At 42.6% G+C, this 19,951-nt stretch overlaps 1 protein-coding gene across 3 annotated transcripts in view; it reads right to left on the bottom strand.

Moving 5' to 3' along the window:
* The window catches only part of SERINC5 (serine incorporator 5), a 45,953-nt gene that overhangs the window by 10,967 nt on the left and 15,035 nt on the right, over positions 1 to 19,951 (bottom strand). For 2 of the 3 annotated variants that reach the window (XM_074855975.1, XM_074855976.1), the window contains exons 2-9: positions 19,551 to 19,718; positions 11,519 to 11,697; positions 11,151 to 11,233; positions 8,143 to 8,236; positions 6,352 to 6,563; positions 5,434 to 5,529; positions 2,426 to 2,552; positions 694 to 760 (exon numbers count right to left, since the gene is read on the bottom strand). In XM_074855975.1, the coding sequence (XP_074712076.1) occupies positions 694 to 760; positions 2,426 to 2,552; positions 5,434 to 5,529; positions 6,352 to 6,563; positions 8,143 to 8,236; positions 11,151 to 11,233; positions 11,519 to 11,697; positions 19,551 to 19,718 (1,026 nt within the window). Of the gene's footprint in view, positions 1 to 693; positions 761 to 2,425; positions 2,553 to 5,433; positions 5,530 to 6,351; positions 6,564 to 8,142; positions 8,237 to 11,150; positions 11,234 to 11,518; positions 11,698 to 12,216; positions 14,537 to 19,550; positions 19,719 to 19,951 lie in introns of those variants that run through there. The other variant, XM_074855977.1, reaches the window with a different exon arrangement.

Here is a 19,951-nt window from a genome sequence, read left to right as displayed (position 1 = left end):
GGTATTCTCTTTATGGTCCAGGGTGTTCTACTTATTTTCTAGGGTTTGGAGATCAAAGTCTATCCTTTATAAATTTATTGCTAATCGAGGTCATCTTGACCACACTTCAAAGTCTCACTTGACCAAGCTTCAAAACCTTGTAATTGTCGCTGTATGTGCAGTAACTATAGCTACTAGCACAATTATTAACCATGGCTACTAGCAAATATGAAATATACTGTATCAGTACTGCTGAAACAGGGACAAGAAATATAATCCAAGATTAAATTATAGGCAAAAAGAAAGGAAGTACTTATGTGTGGAAATAAGAGATAGGAACTTGGGATCATAGTCAGTTGCTATGAGAACAAAGGCAACCAGGACTGAACACCTCCACTTTTTCTGATAGCTTCCCAGCAGACTTTTCCTTTAAACGAGAGGACACGAGCTACTGTGGAGCACAAGATTTACAGGAAGTCTGCAGGGTGTTAACTGCAAGAGCAACAAACTATTTCAGTACATAAAGGCACCTCCACGGGAGGAGCAAGAGCTGCAGAGGGGCCAACGTGGAGAGTCCATACCCAGAGGCACATAGTGCTACGATCAAGCTTTTGTTTTCATCTAATTACAGATTACTTAGCCATGAAAACAACTGCAAGAGAAGCACATGAGGAAGTCTGCACAGAAATCCTGTGGGAGGAAGCAAGAACTCACTTCAGTTTCAGGTGTTGCATATATTCCCCTCAATGCCTCTGAGCTTGCACGTGTTGTTGAGGTCAAACTAGGAGCAAAAGAAGATAGTGTCAGAACCCTCAGGCCTAAGTATAAACACAATAGGGTGATTTTCCAACGCTGCAGCAAACATAAATAGTCTACTACCATGTCTAAGCTAAGCATTTGCCTGGATATAGCATCAAGCACTAAGCATGTGAAAAGCTTGTTCTGCACAAGTATAAACCAGCCTGACAGCCACTGGCCAACTCAGGCTGAATCATGAGTTTAAAAGTAGGTCACTGCTGAAAGGTGGTGAATTCATCACCATCAGACAGCAGCAAACAGCTAAGCCCTCCAATTTGCAATTCAGAAGAGATCTCTCCTGCTGTGCACAACCAATGCTTTTATATTAACTTCACAGCCATCACTTTGGCTCAGCATTTCTGTAAAGGCTTTGCCAATGAAGTAACAGGTCACTGGCAGCAGTCAGTTTTCAAAAGTAAACTACCAACTACTATCGTCAGTGTACCAGTTGCTGGAAATCACTTTCTTGCATGACTGTAGTCATCTGGGGGGCATCCTTTCTAGTTTCTTCTGATTAGAAACATTTCTTGTCCAGTCTTCCCCTTTAAAGATGTGTAATGCAAACTTCCCATTACCCAAAGGGAGACGTGTTAATGCTTTGCTGTACACACTGAGCCTTAGTAAGCAGTACTTCAAAACATGCCCCTTTAAGGCAGCCTGATCTCTGCAGCTACATGGCACACTTCCCCTGCAGGCTACATGAACGTTGTCTGCATTCCTGAAACACCTTCCTGAGGCACTGGAAATACTCTTCTAAGGGGAACTAGATACATGATATCCACATATTTTGTATCAGAATTAAATGGAAAACATATGCATATGTGATAGAAGAAGAGTAGCTGTGCTACCTCTTCAGAAAACCTCTTGTTTTCACTTCAAAATTATGAAGGAGTTTCAGTACGTGAATTTTAAAGTGGACTGATTCAGAAGCAGAACCTGCTCACAGACCTGCAGCAGACAGGCAGTGCTGTCTCCTGGCAACCTGCACAGCCAAAATAAATGATACATCACCTTTCAATCATCAGCAACTCTGCCCTTCCCCATCCCAAAGCATGACTTAACTTATTGAGGTGAGCTGCAATAATACAAGGTGAGCATCACAACTATATGGGCACAAACAGATTCTTTTTTAGAGCAGGAGATTGCTGGCAAATGCTGATGGCAGTACTGTGCTCACTGCTTGTTCAAAGGAAGCCCTAAACCCTTGCAAACAGTTTTATTTGTTTTAAAGACCCTCAAGGAACAGTCATAGACTCTGCCAGGAGACTACAGAAATTTCAGATAGCTTTTTCAGATGGACACAACTGCACAGAGTTTTTCTTATAGAAAGAGTAAACACAGAATCAAAGCACCCTGAGACTGTTTGGGATCATGGACAGCTCGGAATTTTTTCCCTCCGCCCCTAGGTGTAAATTGCTCTATTTGGTTTTAATGAAATTTATTTCCTTCAAAAGTTATATTATCTTGTTGAACATTTTTGGCTAAAACATCTACCCATTCTCAAACTGATGAGAACATGAACCTTCCAGCTCAGTTCTGTTCTACTCCTCCCTGTTACTTTGTCTGCATGAGGCCTGCTATAAGCCTTTACTAGTTGGACCACAACATTGTTATTTACAGTGAGGTAACTGCAAACTCCCAGACTTACCAAGAATATAAAATGCAGCCAAACAAAATGGTAGTACCCAGGCCAGTAACCAAGTTTTCATCTCTGTGCAGGCCTTGACTAAATTCAGGTACACAGATTGTGATGTTCTGACTGCTTTCATCCAGGACTTCACAAAACAAAACAAACAAAAAGAACAGTTAGCATAGCTCATTTCACTGCATTTCAAAGTAGTCTTCAGACTGAAGGTTTTCAGTGAAGTATTTTTATTACTTCAGACACTGGGTAGGTACATTTCAGTTGTTTCTATCTATCTTTTAAAAATTCTGTAAATCTTACCTGGCAGATTCTGTGTTTTGGGCAAAACAAAAATGTAACTCAGTAAAGTACTAAAATTTCTTGTTTGACCAGAGCAGACAAACAAGGAAAAAAGACTGTTTGGTGAACTAAGCAATAAGTTGGAAGTTTACCAACACTTCACCCAAGTCTACAGAGCCATATAAGACCAAGATAGTACAGACCTGAGGCCATACATTTCTTTGACAGCAGGGGTGCCTTGAGGACAACTATGAAATTCATACTCAGTGAAAAAGGTGGTGTGTAGTTGCCCTGTGCTCAGACTGATATACAGGAGGCCAAAGAAAAGGAGATGCACCAGTTACAGGCAAGATTTTATCTTAACATCTAAGCAAATACTACTTTTAGGTCCCAGGCAAGATTTTATCTTAACTTTTAAGCAAATACTACTTCCAGGTCCCTGAAATGAAACCAATTCAGTCCCTGATGTTCCAAAATGCATCTAGCTTTTCGGTGTCTGCTTGGAGGCAAGGCAAGGCAAGGTAGAGTAGTATCCTACAGCATCACTCCAAAGCAAGAAATTACAGCTGCACTTTATCTCAAACCAAGAGTTTTTTGAGCCAATGTGGTTTAAGGCAAACTGTGTTCCCATCTCTTTCCTTCCAGCAGCCACACTGCATCCCCACTGGGACAGCACAACTGTTTATAGGGGCAGAGGGCAAAATGCAGCAAAGGCTACACCCAGGTTAAAAATAAACTCAAAGCCTGATCTGGTGGGGGAGGACTTTGCATGGCCCTGTAGGGCTGCACAGACAGCTCTGTCACCACACAGCAGGGACAGAGCTGAGGCAGGGGCAAAAAAAGGGATGACAAGCCTTTACGGAACACCTTGGCCAGAGATGTGCAGAATGTCCCACCTGCATCCGTCAGGGATGCCTCTGCTGCAAGGCAGGTGCACTGTTTGGCAGGCCTCTTAGCTAGCTCTGGCACTAAAAAGCTAAGGCACACTGTGATAAGCACAGGTTCAACAGACATTACATTTTGTTTGCCCTTTCCTTCTAAAGACATTGGCAACTCTGCTTTTTGGGTGTTGCAAATAAATACTTATAGCTTGCATTTTCTTCAGGCCTGGTTTGCCTATTTGCAAGATGGCCAATTTGGAAGTCCCTCCTTGAGAAATGAGTCAACATTAGGTAAGTTAATGGCAAATCTGAGTGACGGGGCATAGGACACCTTAATAAGTGCCAGCACTCCATACATTCTCCAGCATATGCCACTGTAAAAGCTGCACAGGCCAGTATGAGAGTTCTTGTCACACAGATGGGAGAAAGGAGCATCTGTGAGAGCAGATGACAACCATGAGAGTTCTCTGGCCTGGGAAGACAATGAGGAACATCTGAATCAGGAGGTCTAAGAGAGCATGCTTGATGCATACTCTGACAATTGCAATAACCACACTTGCAACACATACAAGAAGCATCAGAGCATTCACTTAACTGCTGAAGGCTTTGACTGTCACAAGCATGAAATAACATGAGGCTACACTGTGTCAATTCTTATGAGTAATTCAGATGCCTTTGGAATTAACTTCTACATGCCTTCAAAAACACTGCTTACACTCCATAAGTAAATCTTCCACCTAAATACTATCTCCTTTTCCTTCTTAGCTCTAGAACACATTTGTATGTGTGCCTGTGCCTACACAAGTGTGACAGAAAGAGATATTCTTTCCCCCGTCTCTCCCCCTTCTTCTTGGGACGTGTCTGCAAAAACTTCTTCCTGCCAACAGACTTATTTTCCTCTAGTTATTGTTGTTTCAACTATTCAACAATAAAAGTTTAGCAATAATAAAGAAGGGGGGTTTAGCCTTACTAATTTGAACCAGAAAAGTCTTCTTTAAGCAAAAATAATGCTCCCTGTCCAAAAAGGGGAATCTGATGGTTCCCTGGGTAAAGAAAACAGTTTGAGTTATGCTTGTACAGTCTTGATGTGTTTTTGTGGCATTGAGAACTTAAAACTCTAGGGAGTTCCCTACTCCTGGCTTGCAATGCCAGTGATCAGAAGGCAAGTGGAGTACAGGAACTCTGCTGAAGAACAGCATCATCTCAAACTGCAACATAACTCCAAGTCTCTTCTCAGAATGTTTCCTCTCAAAACGAAAAACAAGTGGTACTCAAGTTTTTGCTCTGTTAGGAGTCCAGAGCTAAGGCTATCTAGCATACCAATTTTAGGGGAAAAGAAGTGATTTTAGTATCTGTTCTGAAGGCCAGCACCTACTAACTGCTGGTGGACCTTGTAAACTTTTGGATGGAGCTGATCACTCAGCATCTTCTAGAGGCACCCAAGAGCCATTTGTCCAACTCCTTTCCCATCATGTGACCAAACACATTATGTATTTAGTCACGTCCTATCGTACAAGAACATGCACTGGCCACATGAGGAATAGGCTACAAGACTCTGGGAAATTTGTCCATAGGAAACAGGCTGGAATTGCTCTGGTGCAACAGATGCAACTCACCCAAGGTAACTTAAGCTCCCCTAGACCAAAGTATTTAAGGTACATGGAGAGTGCCAACTGCACAGTATCTGTGCTGTACAGAGTAATTCTTAGTATTTGTGATTTCTTCTGCATAGGCCAGAACAGGCCAAACCCAGCACTCCCATATCCCTGAATTTAATTCAGGTTTGCTAAACTCTTGCTTCTAATACATGGCGTATCTAAAAGAATTTACATAAAGCATCAGATAACTTACTAGTTTCTGGCGGCTTGCTGGATAGTGCTGAGAAAGTGAGGTACATGACATAGCAGCTGATAACTCCTGACTGCAGCAAACCAGAATGGGGCTGGCCTTTACAAGAAAGAGGAAAATAAGTGATTTTTGCTGACATTTTAACAAACTGAAAAAGAAATTCCTTTAAAGAACAGTACACTAGTGTCTTTCAGACGAATATCTTTTATGTTTTACCTAAAGTAGTTCATAAGTCTTTCAGGCAGTTTAGATACATTTCCACTGGCATGTAAAGAGAAAAGAGTCTGCCCTTTAGTTCTGACGGCTGTTTTAGAAAGGCATTAAAGATTCCCACGTAAGTAAACAATCACCCCCTCTGCTCTCACCCAAAGCACCAGCTTTTCAAAAGTTATTGTCAAGCTGCCGTGATAGTTTTATTTGCCTGTAAAATTTGTGTTGGAGTCACTCAAATTACTATTTCCAGGTCCGATGTATGCAAGATACTAACAGCACACATAAAATATACTGAAGCATGAAATACTGCTGTCAACTCCTTCAGGTCCAAACTTTACAGATGTTAAATCACAAGCAGTCAAAAGTAAATGGTAAAACAGTGGTGAATGAGTTTGAGAGGTATTACCTCATCTGCTACCACTGCAAGAGTTGTGTAAGCTCCACAACACATTACCAGCCATCAGTATGTGGGCCTTCTTTACAGTACTACTGCCTGATGGCACATGCAAAATGTCTAACATTTCTGTAGTTTTAGAAGCTGAGCTGATGACCAGCAACAGCACTTTACAGTGTAGATAAAGGGACAGGGGCAGGAGCAGCACCAGCTCTGAACTATGATGAGACTTTCCACCCAGACCACGGCTCATGTCTTCAGGCACACAACTGTGGCAGCACTAGAAACCCAGGAGAAGAGGTCAGCGGACTCACGATTCTGGACACAAGGTGATATGGCCACCAGGGAGACAAAGAGGCACAGGCCACCATTAACACCAATCAGGACCTTGTTGTACATGCAGCCCTCAGAGCGCGTATAGAAAAGAGCCATGAGGACCAGGGCTGCCACCGCAATGGAGTACAAGATGAGAGTGACCAGGGCAAGCAAACCATTCCACATCTGCTTGTGGTTTGCACCCGCAGTCCTGGGGAGAGAGAGACAAGCACCTTATCTTTGTCTTCCCTTCCCAAAAAAATAAAATTCTAATAGCGGAATAGTTCATATCCTCAAACACAAAAGGCAGTGCTTACTTTCCTTGAAATGTGTGTATGTCACTACACCAACATAGGTCCTTGCAAGGTTCCTCCCACAAAACAGAAGAAAACATTCCTTAGCATTAGTATTTATCTTCTGTATTATCATGCCCAGCTGTTTCTGTAATTACAGCCTAGCATGACTCCTAGAACTTCCAATCTCAAGGATCTGCCTGTCAGCGCATCTCAGCTCAATACTTCAGGGATTTCCTCAGTGGGACCTCGGAATGCCCCAGGTTCAGCTAGCAAGACGTGCTCTTCACACAAGTACAGCAAAGGCATATTGCTTGGCATGGCCTCTCTTCTGCCCTTGCACTAATTTTACAGTTTTACTACCCTTTTGCTCAAAAAGCGACCTCTCCATTTGGGTCTATACCACCAGTCTTCCCCAGCTAAACCATGGTTCACCTTGTTTTCCTCTCTCCACCTTCCAAACTGTTTTCTTTTAGGAGCAGCAACTAAAAAAGTTGTTTTGGCACAAAGGGCTTTTTAGTGCATGGAAGGGGTTTTTTGGGTGTGGTGGTTTTTTTGCTGTTTTGTGGAAACATTACTTATTCTAAAAGAGTATCTAATGTAGAGAGTGCTAAAGTTAAATGCTGCTGCTGGAAATCTTTCATCCGCAGAAAAGCAGCTACAGTAATCAGTAGTAAAAATATCTGCGGTGTAAGGATATCTCACCTCTTCCTCCCTGAAAACAGGTATGTAACAAAGCCCAAAGGTTTCCTAAAACTGTTTCTTAGCAGGCAGTATGCTAACAAGACCAAGAGAGGACTGTAAAGGTTTGTAGAGGAAGAAATGAGACAGAAAGGGTGGAGGTGGCGGCAGGAGTTCCTGTGTATATGTGGGAGGACAACTTAAATATCTTAAATTAATGAGAGGCTAAGGGCTAGGAAGGTAATAGCAAATATTCTTAAACCAGAAATTAAGTCAATGCCAGAATGTTGTATATGTGGGTTGATAATGGAATCTTGCATATTTAGATGAAAGCAAAGAAGTTGAAGAAAAAGTAGCAGTTCTCATGTCAAGAAAAAAAAATAAAGTGCATTAAGCTGACACATAAAAGCAGGATTTACCAGTTTACATCACTGCACACAGTTTAACTGTTACATTTTGCAAATCCAGTCTTATTCTCTTGCACCACTCTTGTTTCTTAGCAGGTATATTTTCATATAAAATATAAACCAACTTAAAGTAAAAGGTTTTTGCATCCCAACGCGCTACTACTTATTGGAAGCCAAGCAATTCAGGTTAAGAATAAATCAGCAGAGTATATGTGAATAAGGAGGAAACATCTCTGCTGAGGAAGGAGAAAACAGACGAAGCAAAGATAATCAGCTCTAAATACTGTCGTTACAGTTTCTTCTTTCAGAAATTACATCCATGCTACTCTTAAAATTCTTTGTTAGGATAACTGTATTGTTCGGCAGTCCACCAGAATTTTATGCAAGTAACTACTTGCCCAACACATACCAATTTTTATTCCATTTGTGTGTGAACTCAACAAGCAGGATGAGCTGAATGGCAATGAAAAGGAAACCTCCTGTTGCTCCCACATAGCGCCAGGCTGCAAGGCAGAGAGGCAGAAAATAGGTCAAACTGCAGTCGACTTTCCCTTGAGATAAAATGGAATTACTGTCTATGCAGTAAGCCGTTACATGGTTTGAACATATCAAAGCCCACAGATGTAGCAGGAGATGAGAGATTTCAGCTGAAAGGCCAACTCACCTAACTTAAAATTAGCTCCCTGGTGAATTCAGCTTGCAACCTGTACACTTTAAAAATAAAACTGTTAGGACATCTACCGAGTTTCCCTAACCTAGAGAATTTTTGTGGACATGGTGAGTTACTATATTCAGACTGAAAATACTGAAACCTTTATTTGTGGCTGGTGGGAGGGAGGTGGTGTGAAGGCATTTCACAGGAATCTAAACCCTGAAATTGCAAGGTACTGGAACCCAGTACTAAAAAGGGAAATTTCTTCACTTCCAAGATTCCAGTACCTCAGAAAAACAAAGGTGGAGCTTATCTACTTACAAATGCTGTCCTGAGCCACTCCCAAAGAGACAGGAACACTTGGTATTCACTGACTAGTTCTAAGACAGGCCATTTGACTACTTAACCATTGACCTACATATACTGTATTTGAGTAGCTGTTTGGATACTTCAAGACAACAGATCTTTTATGTGCAACATCAGAAGTCTGTGAGGAAATACAGATACCTATTTAAATGTTTAGTTGCATATAAAGCAGGTGCTGCCATGCAATGCATAGCCTATAAATGACTCCAGGTGTGCAGTGGATTTCAGTGAAGAAGACCAAGGAAGTGCATTAGCAAATTTCAGCCATATCCTACCATTGTGTTTTCCTTTTGAAAAAAGCTTGTATAAGTGAAGTGGAAGAACAGAACAGTCAGGGCATGTTACCCTTAGCAAATGATGTAGAGATTTAAAAAAATTTTTACTGTACTTCCTTATTTGGAAGCATGAAAAAATGCCTTTTGTCTGGTTTTGCTAAATGTATTGTATGCACTTGATAAGCATGCTGCTCTTCAAATAAAGAAAACAAAAACCAGAAGAAGCTAGCATGTAAAAAAGTACATAAAAAAATAGGCAAGGAACAAGGTGTTCATGTATGTTTGGGAGAAGTAGAGCAAGATAAAGCAGACCACCAATGGCGTGAGCAATTAAATAGCCAGATTCTCAGGATCTCCCACTGCCACAGGCAGGACACTGCTGGATGTTTTGTGGATCCATCACAGATAAGGTTAGCATGGCCAGTGTGGATTTACCACTATAGCCCACACAAACCTAGTGCTTGCATGTAGTACTCCTCCTCCATGATTAACAAACTGCTAAGTATGGGAAGCATGACAAGACCTTTTTTTTTTTTTTTTTAAAGAAAAAATAAACAAACTGAGATATTGCTCAAAAAAAAACCCCAGACCACCAAACCCAAACACCCTTCTTGATGGGAGGGGAAAAAAGGAAAATAAAACCACACAATACCCAAACCATCTGTATATCTCAAATTCAGGGGCTGACTGGAGGACAGTTTAGCAGGATATGCAGAATACTGCTTTAGAGAGAAAAGTCAAGGGCTAATTTGGGGAAGAAAGCTTCTTATGCTGTATCTCCACACTAGGTTAGACTGCTGTTGGGAGATAGCACTCTCATCAGCACAAAAAGTTCTGTTTCCCCTTGTCCTCAAACATCTCAGTTCTTGATTACTTTTCACCATGAAAAGGGTCACTTGCAAAGATGACAGTATTCCTTGCTCATGAATACAATGCATTGCACTGCTACATCTTTCTAATCCAAACAGTGATTAGATACTAAGGACAAGCACATACAGACATTCCATGACTTTGCAGAGAATAGGAATAGGGATAAGGAGCCCTTCACTTCTGGGGCATCAAACTGACCCAGGATCAAACAGCTAGCAAGAGGAAGAAGCTGAATTACACCTGTCAGTGGTTTACCTGAAGTGGTTTTTAACTTAGTTTCCCAGAGCACTGTGCTCACAGTATGTCTGCCCACTCTACTCTCTTCCCCCATGCTACTCCCTCCTCTTCCCTTTTTAAACACCTGGCTAGAGGAGATTGGTGTTGAAAACACAGGTAACCAAGCAAGTCTTAGTGGAAGCAGGCAGCACACACAACCTCTCCTTTGCATTACTGATGCCACCCCTTTCTACCTGCCCAGACTCAACAGCTTAAGGGACTACAAGTACCTGGCAAACTGAAAAGCACCAACTCATCTCAGTATCACCGGGATTTTTGCTCCTAGCCCATGAAAGGCTGGAGAGAAGCCTCCTCCCAGAGCTAGCATTTAAGTACTGGGCCAGTACCAGTGTGCCTGTGTGGTGCTAGGGCATCTTCCAAAAATGGAAATGCTTCAGGCATGACATCCTCAGCAGAGCACTTGTAACACACCCCAAGTAGTCTAATTTTACCTTACTGCATTTATGCCACCAACCTGAAAGCTAACAGCATCCCAAATTCTTTTGTGGCATTGCAGGTTTCCAGGCAGCAAACACCTGGCAGGTCACTGTGACTCCTTGAGCACTGGCACCTCTCCACCATGCAGCACAGACCCTGGCTGCTGCACCGCAGCAGAGCTACCTGCACAAGCCAAACTAGCATGTGGCGGTGCATTCTTGAGTGAACAATTTCTTGTGCACCATTACAGTTCCCTGCTTCTTAAAGAATTTGCAAGACAGCACCACAGCGGTATTTTTACCTACCATTTGGCCTGTTCTTGGTCAGAAAAAACACGCTTTACTGCACATTCATATGAAGACCACATACTCTGTGCACAGAGTTCCCTCAGACAGCTCCAAATACTCCTTTTGTACCTGGACCATATCGGCTGTACTTCAAGAAATATGGCAATATTCACATTGATTGGACCTTTTAGGATTTATAACCACTCACAAGGTAGTACAGAACAAAGCACATAACAAAACAAGAAGGACATACCATTGAGGAAAGTGTCCTGATCGGGAATGAAGAAGGCTCCTGAGCACATTGCTGCTAGAAGTATAAGTTTAAACAGCCAGAATCTGCATGAGAGGGAGGAAAAAAAAAAAATCTGGTTGTAATAGGAATTAGAGGTCTTCAACCCAAGTACCTGAGAAACCTCTATTTAAAGCCCAACAAGAGAAAAAAAAACAGCTCTTGATGACTGATTGACACTTTAGTTAGTTTTCACTTGACCACATTATTTCTGACAAAAGCAGTAAATCAACTTTTGTTTTGTTTGATTTTTTCCTAGTACTACACCCAACTGGAAAGTAGGCAGCATAAACCTGTAAAGAGAAGTGGAAATTAAGCAATCAAATACTTACCCATTATGAATGTATGCTCGGCAGCTTTTGCTGCTGTTAATTTTGATGGTGAACAAGAAGAACAAAAAGAAGAAACAGGACATTCCAAAACAGACTTTGTACACTGCAGAGTATCCCACCAACTTCTCGCACATCTCACCCGCCTGAATACCCTTGCACATCTGCTCATAGAAGGGAATCTGAAAAGCACAACACATTACAAGATGTTAGATAGGACACAGGGTTCCTCGTAACCAAGCATGTCTATGCTATGCAACACTGAATTTTCACCGGCTTCATTTAACACCTTTCATTCTTGATACACTTCAGCCTGGATTTAAGGGTTCAAGAGACATAAAGAAATGTAAAACACAGGGGACTGGAGTTTTCCAGAGCCTCCCTTCTCAACTCCTTCCAGACGCTTTGGGGCATAAATTCACCTAACTTTACTTCAGCTCTGTTGCCTTAAGCCATTCCTGCCTGTTGCGGTTTGAGCCCAGAGGGCAACTAAACACAACTCAGCCATTCACTCACCCCTTCCCACCCAGTAATGGGAAGGAGAAAAAAATGAATCAAAAGGCTCAGGAATTGAGATAAGGACAGGGAGGGTCACAGGCAAAAGACAGGCTCCTTAGGGGAAGAAAAAGGACATCACACTATTTCAAAACACTAACAACAATGACACTTAACAGACAGAATGGGATGGTGAGAAGCATTACCATATCTTAAAAACACCTCCCCTCACCACTCCTTTCTTCCTGAGCTCAGATTTCTTGCCGGGCTCAGTTTTCTTCCCTGATATCTCTACCTCCTTCCTCAGCGACGCAAGGGCAGGGGATGGGGGATGCAATCAGTCCATCACTTCTTCCTCCAAGGGGAATCACTCTTCTGCATTCTTCACCCTGCTCCACCTGGTGTCCCTCTCACAGGAGACAGTCCTCCACAAACTCTCCCCACCGTGAGTCCTCCCCACGGGATGCATTCTTCTCGAGATGCTCCGGCGTGGGTCACCTCCACGTGTGCAGTCCTCCCAGCGCCGAACTGCAACAGCGGGGGCTGCTTCTTCCCACAGAGTCTGGGGTCCTCCACAGGTCACAGGTGAATCTCTGCTCCTCTGGTGACCTCCATGGGTGGCAGGGAGGGCGGCCCTGCCCTCTCACCAGGGGATACAGGGTGGGTTTTTGCCCCGGGGCACCTTCCCCGCTTCCTTGTCCTTCCTTCCACTGACCTCGGTGTCTGCATTGGTGTCCTCCTCGTAACTTGTCCTCAAAGTCCCCCAACCCCCTCTCAGTTTCCCTTTCTTAAATACGTTATCACAGAGGCACAGTCACCATTGCTAATTGGTTCAGCCTTGGCCAGAGCTGGGTATGACTTGGAGCCGGGGGAGCTTTTGAGAAGCTTCTCACAGGGGGCCACTGCTGTAACCCCCTCCCTGCTACCACAGACCCTGTCACACAAACCCAGCACACTGTCTCTTATTGCTTATCCCCTCACCCTGGGGACCCTCTTCTTTCTTCCCATGCTTTACAGCAAAAGACTTGGATTGCTTCAGTAATCCAGCTTGCATAAGCCATACTGGGCAGTTTTACCAGTTGAAGGGGCATGAATGGGGCTGCAGGGCAGTAAGCTCTGGCTCCTGCTGTCCTCAGTGGAAACAGACCAAAGCACACCCAGGCGGCACAGAGGTAGCAAGCCCCATCTTCTCCATCACGGCTTCTGAAACAGAGTTGTGCCAGTTGCCCTGATCTTGTTTTAAATTAACAGAGAGGCAGGAAAATTCCACCTTTCCCTTGACTCATTAAATATTTGCCTTTGAGGCCTTGCTGTCACCATGAGGGGAAAGCAAACAGCTGCACATTTTGGCTTCAGTTTCACCAGGCAGACATGATGCTGGGCGCTCAAAAAAAGCAGGTCTGTGTGGCCAGCACCCACTCCTGTGGGGTGCAGATATCCCCCCTTGCAGCCAGGGAGCCATTCAGCTGCACAGAAATACAGGCATTTAATTAGAAAACCACGGTTCATTTCAAAGAAAGAAGGGCCTCTCTGTATGCTCACAGCCCTCAGCTGAGGCTGGTGAGACCAGTCGAGCAACACATCACACCCTGTGGAGCTGATCACTGCTACCTGCACAGGTAACTGGAGGAGAGAGAAGACAAATGTGTGCCAGAACACAACATGCACAAATAACTAACTTGAACCAGACTTCAGAAAGCATTCAGCCAGGCCAGATTTTGCTTAGAAAAAACATACAAAGATTGTAGGCAACACCATCCTTGAACATTTCCAAGAAATTAGCAAAGACAGGAGTGTCTCCTTCCTTCAGCAGGCAGGTCAGTACACAAAACCAGGACAGGGAAAGAACAAACAGGATCCAAGAGCAAGGAATCAGGCAGTGTTCCCAGCTGGCTAGAAAGCCATCAGAGATATAGGAAACAAGAGATAAACTCATGAACTGCCAGCTTCCAGCCACCAGGCTCTGAAAGGCTGCTTCCCTCAGCAGGTTATGCAACTTCCTATCCCGTGCCAGCAATTCAAACCAGTCAGGAGCTCAACAACCCTCCTAGCAGTTTCCCAGAAAGAGGAAATATTTTAGCAGCTCACAGCAACACTGAGTTGCTGTGCTGCAGGTAGCAAACCTAACTACAGTACTGAGTTGATCCCAGGTGGGCTAGAACCAGCAGAGAAGACGAAAACCAGATCTCAATGCAGCTGCGTGGTGTTACAAGAATGGATTCAAGCTGGGCCACTCTGAGGTGCTCTTTCAGAGGTAACTCACAGATGAGTAGCCACTGCGTAAGAAGCTGGACAGTAAACAAGTAGCTATAGCTAACTCACATTCAGGAGTTTTTAGAGAGCTCCTCAGAAATTGTCTGGAGCATCAGTGATGCCCTTCCTAGGTCTTGGAAGACAACAAAATGTCAGACTGGGCAAGAGTGCCAGCATTCAAAATAAGCAAATGGATTGACTGGAATAGTTAAGAGACCTATCAACACCACAGTGATGCCACTGCAAGTCAAGGGGCCACAGCAATGTCAGGGAAAGCAACTGGGATATCAATTAATATTTTCCAGTTTTTTGCTTATAATAATCATCAGACAGCAGAGATTAAAAAGATGGATAATACTGAACTAACAATATCTCTGAGAAAATTAGATACTTGTTTGATATAGACGATAGTACTGACCAACGAGACAGATTTCTGTAGGATCTGTACTTGGTACTAAGCAGCATTTTGCTTATGAGACTCGTAGAACAAAAGAAAAAAAATACCACGTAACTTGATTAATTGACTAGCTAATTAAAAATCAATCTCTGGGTAACTGTAAATGGCCATCTTCTTTAATTGCACAGGTTTCTACAGAGATCTTGATGGGATTTTTGCCCCTGTATGTTCTTTTCTCCACTTGGTAGTAATTTCCTTACAGATCTGGCTGAGAGAAAATGGATGGGTTCAGAGGAATAATAGCTCAGTTTGTGCCTACACAAGCAACAAAGAGCTCAGTCATCACGTAGTATGCACAACACTATGCAGAAATAAGTGGTGGCCACAGGAATAATCCTGTGGAATTGAACACCCTTTGTGGAGACCTGTGATCCTGAAGGAACAAAACAAGAACAAAAGCAAACTCTTGAGGACCCTGGCCGACAATAAACACGAGCACAATGCTGGGGACAAAAGGGCTGATGTAATGAAAAGGACATGTTTTCATGAGAGGGTGGTCTGCTGCTGCTAAAAATTTGTAACAGCTTACGTGACTTCGCTGATTTTTTCTTTTTAAAAAAAAATTCTGTATCTCTGAAACATCTTCAGCTGTTAAGCAGCCCGCCCAGCCTATGTAATTACCAGGCTTTCTATTTGCTGGGTAGTTTTGCCAGCTGCTAAAGTCACAGATTAGTTATTTGCCAAGTTTGATACAGTGAAATATCTACTTTTACAATCTTAAAAGCCACATAAGCTAAATTTTTTGGCCTCTGAGTAGGGAACAAAGCATTCTTGCTGCAGAAACTCAGTATCCGCTCAGATAATGTAAACGCCTCAGTTGCTGCGCAAGCAATGATGTTATCACAGCAAAGTCGGCAATTTTCCAAGTGTAGTGAAACCCTTTGAGACAATAGCAACATCTACAGAAACAGGGACAGACTCTTGTTTTCCCCTCACTGCGAGCTGCTGGCGCCTGAAATAAATGCAGTGCAAGAAGCAAGCCAACACAGCCACAATGACTGCTTTCGTTTGGTTGTCCTCATCCAACAGAGGGAGAATGTGGCAAATGAACCTGGTTATGGAAATGGAGGAAGCATGAAAGAAAATCTGTGTAGGTGGGGAGACAAGAGCAAAAAAGCTGGTAAAACCACCTGTCTTGAGCAGCTGAGAAATGAAAAACAAAAAATGATCGGACCAAAACACATGCCATCTTGCATGAATGGCTAAATTCTTACCAGAAAGAGGCAATGGGCATCTGCACTTAAAAAACTAATATGTGATAACAAATTTGGGTTTTAACATACTGTAATGCAGCTAAGGGCCAAGATATAAACTTGGCTGGGGAAACAAGCCTGAAAGCATGCTCTGCCAGAACATATAACCATCTAGAACTGAAATGCTTTGACACAACTGAACTGGTTTTCACTAGTGTTTGCTCTCCTGAAAACATCTTTCTTATTGTTCCTTTCATTATTTAAGTAGGACATGGGTATTTTCAGGGTGAAATCACTAGTTCTGAAACAGCTTTAACATTAAAAATCTAACTACAAAAAAAAAAAAATCAAAACACTATTTCAACAGACCAAAACAATTCTTTCCCTTCTCCTCTCTCAATTAGCCTTTCAAAGACTGTGAAATGCAAGGTTTTGCTTCAACAGAACATTTGTGAGTACAGCTGTACCTATTTTTCAAAAAAACAGAATAACTGGAAAAAAGAAATAAGATATGGATCAAAGCACAGAAGCACTTCTTCAAGTTGGGTCCTGCTTTGCTTCGTCTTGGAACAGAGTGAAGTCTCTAAAACATTTTGTGTAACTCCATATTGGTCTTGTCTGTCTTTCAGTCCCTATCACTGAGGCTCTCGTGTCTTGACTGATGTTCTACTCCATGTTTTGCGTTGATACATACCCTTGCTTCTCTGAAATCTATTCTGCATGCTACTATTCAAAATATTTTCCTGGTCAAAACCATCCACTCCTTCCCTACCCCTCCACTGGTTTTTGGTTCTTCCCCAGAGATCAAACACAAATGCCTTGGTTTCTTTGCACATTTTCCAGAATTTAACGCTTAAGGCCTCTCTCCCTTGGTGTCCTCTGGGTGCTGGAACGGCTCAGGAGATGGGGAAGAAGAGTGGAAACAACAGAGAAAAAACTACCCCCCAAAAGACACTGTTCAGTCCTTAAGGCTCACCACAAAATATGCTTTCCTCAGAATGCTGTTGGTTAGACTAGGAACCAAGCTTTTGAAACCATAACCAAACACTCCACATGGTTTTGTCTACCTGCCAACTTTGGTGACAGGTGCGGAAGTTGGGCTCCCGGGGACAGTGCCTCATTTTTCCAGACACGTTGCAGGGCACAGAGGTCTCCAGCTCTGAGCTGGCACCTGCAGAGTCTGGCACCTCAGAGACAGAAAAAACATCCTAAACATGTTTTAATAGACAGAATGCATGACCATGGGGTAGATAAATACTGCAAAACAAATACAAACATTTTTTAAAAGTCTCTGCTTAACGTGTCCATAAGAGATGTACATTTGCTGTTGCTTCCTTTTAAAATAATGCCAAAGGACCAAGTGCTACAACAGATACTTTTAGAACTACTTTAGAATTTGGAATTTATAGCAAATCAACCAAAAAACTTCTCACTGACAAGGGAGAGATTCCTTTCATGTAACATCAGCATGAATAGTTGAACTCTAAACTGGTAAAGCAGACACACAGTTCCCTGAGAAGATTATGGCTCCATAAAAGACTGCATTAATTTTTAAAAAATTTTTATACAAAAATTTAAAAATTCTAAATAAAATTAATTAAAATTATCTTTCTTCTCAAGAAAGAGAAGGTGAGGTCCTAGAAGCATTGTGCAAAGTGTTTGCTTACAGTCTGACTTCAGGAGCTAGGAGTGCTCCATGATTCAGCCAGAAGCGAAGGAATCAGTTAGTGTCCAGCACTTTCAAAACACACTTCATCATCAGGAAGCTCAGATTGGTTAGTCTGAATAAATATTTTCAAGGTGCACTCTATTACAACTGGGCTAAATTAGCTTCAGGAGTCTGTGAACTTTTAACAGCCCCAAACAGAATTATTAAATTAGAGAGCAGATAAAGCCTACTTTCAGATGGTCCATTTCCCATTCAGACATCAAATGCTCTAAATGAAGAGCGTGATTATCTTTCTACTTCACACTAACAGCTTTTCTTTGTGCCATTTCTTCCCACACTGAGCTTTCAAGACTGTGAACTGGAAAAGAAATTTGGCAATACTGAAAAGCATGTTGTTGAAGGCTTCTTGAATCACTTTTCTGTTGGACAAAAAGTGAGTATTTTTTGTTAGGGATACAAACTGCATTAAAACCACACTACTGATGGAAAATGACTTTATGAAATTTGGATATGAGCATGTAATTTGCCTCCCACGCACTTGAGTTCCTTGGGTTATTCACTTTATTGCCAAGCTAAGCATCTAGTAAGTCAAAGTAATTCCTGGCAAGCAATTTCAGCATGCACATGTTGAACAGTTTTTAAGTTGCAGCTCACAGGCAAGCATCACATCTATACTGGGTGCTCTTAGAGGGCTGTCAGCAACTTCTGGTGGCAAGTAGGTGGCACCAGGATAACTCAAACAAAGCGATATTAAATGAAAGAAAATTAGGACAGAACATACAAAAAGGGTACAATGGGAAGAAAGGAAGGTCTCTGGCAGCAGAGCACAGAAACCCTCAAACTAGCCCTGTCATAAGCCTGATGGTTCATCTATGTTGCAGGCACAGGGTGCTACCATCAGCTTCTGGATCTAGGCTGCTGTGGTGGAAATTGTTTCACAGACAACTGAAAGTCAAGTGCCGAAGGTAAGCAGGGCATCAACTTGACCAGCAACTGGTTAAACGAGGAAACAGTCTTAATTGTGCACCCATGGGCTTGAGAGGATAACACAAAACAACTAGATGCCCACAGGGAGGGAAGCCTTCTGAACCTCCAGGGCAAACACATTCACAACCTCAAGGAGGCCTAAATCAGTTTGGTGCCAGAACTTAATTTTTAAGAATTAAGCAATCCAGCCATTGTTCCCTCAACTTAAAAACAGATTTATCTTCTTGTACTTTGTAAATGGCGAGAGAGGATTTGTGCTACTGAGAGCAATTTGGGTGGCTTAAGAAACCAAACCAAAGATGTGGTACAACAGCTCCAGTGTGTGATCACAAGCAGGCTGGTGAGCATTTAGCTTAAGAAAGTTATGTCTCTGAAAGAACCTTGAGTTTTAAAATCTAGTTTGAGCCACAGCTTCTTTTCATGTTTTTGAAGCTTTTTAATTAAAAAGACAATTAGAGATGAACAGTATCTGCTGCGGTTAGAGGCCATGTGAACACGATGACTCAACACATGCTGAAAACCCCTTGTAAAGGACCTGCAGCGTACATTGCAGTAGTCTGTCACACAGCACCAAGACCACAGAATTAAAATTATAAATGCAACACTTGGAAGAGTTATTTTCTAATTTGCTGTTTCTGCTACTAAACAAGTTGCCAGAGACGAACTCAATGTTACCCTGAATCGATTTGTTCTACTATAGCAAACCTGACATAGGTTCACTGCAGCCAGTTTCCGCACAATGAAAGAGAAGGAAGGCTGCTAGTCCTGTGATCCTTGACTCTTCCTGTTGTGAAACACTCAAATGGGTGAGCAATTGACAGGAAGAGGCTGGCCACAGAAAATCATCCTGTCTGGGTCTGAAAGTGGATGGGTGGAGGGAATAGACTGCCTCCTCTGAGAGAGAGCCTCTATACTTGAAGAGCTGTGGACGGAGCCCCATTTCCTTCCAGGGACAGTAGTGAGTTCATATCTCTTACTTACGTGTGTTTTCATTTCATTAGCTACTGTTGTTGACATCATGACACAACAGATGATAGTCACCAGGATGAAGTAAAGCGCATACATGAAACGGGTGCTGGTTGACTGTTTTATCTTGGGGCAGCATTTGCAGCACAAGGAACAAGCAGCAGTACCACAGCAGCAGGCCAACTGGAAAGTAAGACAAAAAACACAAGTCATTCCATCACCACCTTTAGGTTTCTATTGCAAAAGTCAGACAGGGAAGCTGGGAGACTTCCTGTAAAGCTTCAGAATTTCTTAAGTCCTCTCCTCCCAGTTGAGCAGTATTCAAGTGGAAGCAGACAGTCTTGTTTATTAAAAGTCAGTAGGTTTAAGCACATCAGCTTCTAGCTTTCCCACATGCTAAGGATGAGAGCGAAGAG

Source organism: Strix uralensis, chromosome Z (assembly GCF_047716275.1).
Source record: "Strix uralensis isolate ZFMK-TIS-50842 chromosome Z, bStrUra1, whole genome shotgun sequence".
Lineage (NCBI taxonomy): Eukaryota > Metazoa > Chordata > Aves > Strigiformes > Strigidae > Strix > Strix uralensis.
This window is presented reverse-complemented; position numbering and strand designations above follow the sequence as displayed.